Source organism: Suricata suricatta, chromosome X (assembly GCF_006229205.1).
Source record: "Suricata suricatta isolate VVHF042 chromosome X, meerkat_22Aug2017_6uvM2_HiC, whole genome shotgun sequence".
Taxonomy (NCBI): domain Eukaryota; kingdom Metazoa; phylum Chordata; class Mammalia; order Carnivora; family Herpestidae; genus Suricata; species Suricata suricatta.
Window position 1 is genome coordinate 5906154 of NC_043717.1, and position 3705 is coordinate 5909858.

General features: G+C 45.8%; 1 protein-coding gene across 1 annotated transcript in view; it reads right to left on the reverse strand.

Annotated features, from left to right (window-relative positions):
* The window catches only part of LOC115284306 (oral-facial-digital syndrome 1 protein-like), a gene marked incomplete at its 3' end in the record, with an annotated part of 45124 nt that overhangs the window by 6679 nt on the left and 34740 nt on the right, over positions 1-3705 (reverse strand). Inside the window, exon 17 of the mRNA XM_029931004.1 lies at positions 3292-3449. Coding sequence (XP_029786864.1) covers positions 3292-3449 — 158 coding nt within the window. The remainder of the gene's footprint in view (positions 1-3291; positions 3450-3705) is intronic.

A 3705-nucleotide genomic window follows, 5' to 3' on the forward strand; every position in this document is an offset into this window, starting at 1 on the left:
CCAGATGGCTAACAAACACATGAAGAGATGCTCAACGTCACTCATGATCAGGGAAATATATATCAAAACCACACAGATACCACCCCATGCCGGTCAGAGTGGCTAAAATGAACAAATCAGGAGACTACAGATGCTGGTGAGGGTGTGGAGAGACGGGGCCCCTCTTGCACTGTTGGTGGGAACGCAAACTGGTGCAGCCCCTCTGGAAAACAGTGTGGAGGCTCCTCAAAAAACTATCGATAGAACTCCCCTATGACCCAGCAATAGCACTGCTAGGGATTTACCCAAGGGATACAGAAGTGTTGACGCATAGAAGCACATGTACCCCAATGTTTAAAGCAGCACTATCAACAATTACCAAATTATGGAAAGATCCCAAATGTCCATCAAGTGACAAATGGATCAAGAAGATGTGGTTTATGTATACAATGGAATACTACTTGGCCATGAGCAAGAGTGAAATCTGGCCATTTGCAGCAACGTGGATGGACATGGAGGATATTATGCTAAGTGAAACAAGTCAGGCAGAAAGACAGGTATCCTTTTCACTCATATGTGGAACTTGAGAATCTTAACAGAAGACCATGGGTGAAGGGAAGGGGAAAAAATTAGTTACCAATAGAGAGGGAGGGAGGCAAACCATAAGAGACTCTTAAATAGAGAGAAGAAACTGAGGGTGATGGGCTGTAGGGGAGAGGGGGAAATGGGTGATGGGTGTTGAGGAGGGCACCGAAGGGATGAGCACTGCATGTTGTAAGTGATTAACCACGGGAATCTACCCCAAAAACCAAGAGCACACTTTATACACGGCATGTTGGCCAATATGACAATAAATTATATTAAAAACAAAAATAAACAGTGTTCTGGGGGTGGGGGGAATCACTCTTCTCTAGAGGAAAAAAAAATAAACCCCATTTAAAAAGGGAAGATCTAGGGGCGCCTGGGTGGCTCAGTGGGTAATGTGTCTGACTCTTAGTTTTGGCCAAGGTCATGATTTCACGGTTCATGAGTTCCAGCCCCACAGCAGGCTCTGTGCTGGCAGTGTGGAGCCTGCTGGGGATTGTCGCTCTCTGCCCGTCCCGTGCTTACGTGCGCATCCTTCTCTCCTTCCCTCCGTCTTTCTCATAAACTTTCAAAAGCGAATAAAAGAGGGAGATCTACAGCAAAGTCAAGCCCCCCTCCTTTACGGCGTGTTTCCAGGACCAGTTGAGAACTCGCACGAATGAGCTTGCAAAAAGCTCCCCCTTGTGGTGAGACTCCTAAGGCCTATGTTATACAGAGCCTTTCGCAGTCTCTTAAAGAAAAGGAGACTGGCTTCCAGCAATACGAACCTTACTAACATTTGTATGGAACCGTACAAGACCCCGAATGGCGAAAGCAGTCTTGGAAAAGAACAAAGTTGGAGGTTTCACAATCCCAGATTGCAAGATACACTATGAAGCTATAGGAAGCAGAACAGTTAGGCACTGGCACAGACAGACACACACAGGTGAATGGAACAGAATAGAGAGTTCAGAAATCAACCCACACTAATACAGTCAACCAATCTATGACAAAAGAGGCAAGAGTACACAGTAGGGGAAAGACGGTCTCTTCAATAAATGGTGCTGGGGAAACCAGATCTCTTTCTTAAAAATAAGCTCAAAATGGATTCGAGACAAAAATATGAGAGACGAAAGCATACAACGCCTAAAAGAGAGCACAGCTGTAACCTCCTTGATGTTGGCCTTAGCAAGTTTTCTAGACAGGTCTCCTAAGACAAGGGAAACAAAAGCAAAAATAAAGTATTGGGACTACATCAAGGGAAGCTTCTGCACAACACAGGAAACCATCGACAAAATGAAAACAACCTACTGAATGAGAGAAGAGATTTCTAAATGATATATCCAATGAAAGGTTAATACCCAATATAAGGAACTTACACAACACCAAAAAAAACCCAAACAAGGCAATTAAAAATGGGCAGAGGACTGGAATAAACATTTTTCCAAATACATTCGGATAGCCAGCAATGAAAAGATGATCACTCATCAAGAAAATGTAAATCAAAGGCACGAGACAGGACGTCACACTCATCAGAATGGCCAAAATCAAAATGGCAAGAAACAGCCCATGTTGGCAAGGAGGTGGAGAAAAAGGAGCCACTGGTGCAGCCACTCGGGAGGACAGAATGAAGGTTCCTCAAAAAATTAAAAATAGCATTACCGCTTTTCGAGAAAGGACGCCGTCGTCATTTGGACTTGCGGTTGCTCAGGAATCCAGATAATTTGATGTGGGGATCGAAGAGGAGCCTCACCTAACATGGGCAGTTGACATTTTGGGGTACTTTACTTGGCAGGGAGAGTTGGAAAAGTGGGTGACAGATGCTCTTTTTGTGAGTTAAGTCTGGAGGTTTAGAGCCTTGAGCTTTGGAGAAAATTGAGGAACAGTAGGGATTTTAAGTTTGAGAGAGCAAGTGTGTGGGAGGGAGGGATAGAGAATCCCAAACAGGCTCCACCCTGTACACACAGAGCCTCAACTGAAATCATGACCTGAGCGGAAATCAAGAGTCTGAGGCACCCTGATACGTGTGTTTCTGATGTATTCATGGATTACAATAAAGGTGACTAATCTGCAAAAAAATAAAAAATAAAAAATAAAAATAAAAATAAAAATAGCATTACCGCATGATCCAATAATTCTGTTACTGGGTATTTGTACCAAAAAAAAAAAAGACAACGTGCACCCCTATGTTGACAGCGACTTCATTTCCAATGGCCAAGATATGGAAGCAACCCGAGTGCCTCCCAAAGCAGGATGGATAAAGGAGAGGCAGTATACACATACAACGGAATTCTAGTCCTAGGAAGGAGGAGATCTTGCCATTTGCGACAACACGGATGGACCTAGAGGGTATGATGCTAAGTGAAGTAAGTCCGAGAAAGAAAGACCACGAGTTCACTTATATGTGGAATCTGAAAAACCAACAACAGACCAAGAACACCTGGACTCAAATACAGAAAACAAACCGGTAGCTGCCAGAGAGGCGGGTGGGGGATGGGTGAAGTCAAGGGGACGAAGAAGTACAAACCTCTAGTTATACGTAAGTGACAGAGATGACAAGCTCGGCACAGAGAGCACAGTCAGGAACGCTGTGGTAACGTTGTACGGTAGAAAACCAACACCAAACAAAGTCGCCTGCCACTCCTAGGACTTGGGGACACGCCGAGGACCCCCTCCCGGACAGCAGGGTACTCACGAAGTGCATCGTGCAAACACCAGTACAGAGAACGTGGCTGGACTGATCATTACCCGCTCTTGCTCCGGTTTCTGGAGCTCCCTTCGTTCCCTTTCTAAAGCTTCTTGCAGTTCGATCTGCCTTCTTTCTTCTCTCTGCTTTTGTTCTGTCATGTGCCATTCCCCCGTTTTTTCTTCTTCTGTCTGTTCTCCCATTTCTTTGTGATCCATACCTACGGGTCAGAAATGGAAGAGCAAGTAGTTTGCAGCATCAGCTTCTTCAAATGAATGCAGGACTGCTTGGCAGGGGCCCGTCCCAACACTCGGGAAGAGGCTGCTGAGGGCCAGGACTCTCGGCCTGCTCCATCTTTGAGCCCCCAAACCCACTGCCGGCACCCCGCCCCGCCTTTTACTTTGCGGAGATGCAAGTCGCCCTTACCACAATGACTTTAGCTGCCTCCATGGCCCGCCATCACGACCTCTCCCCCT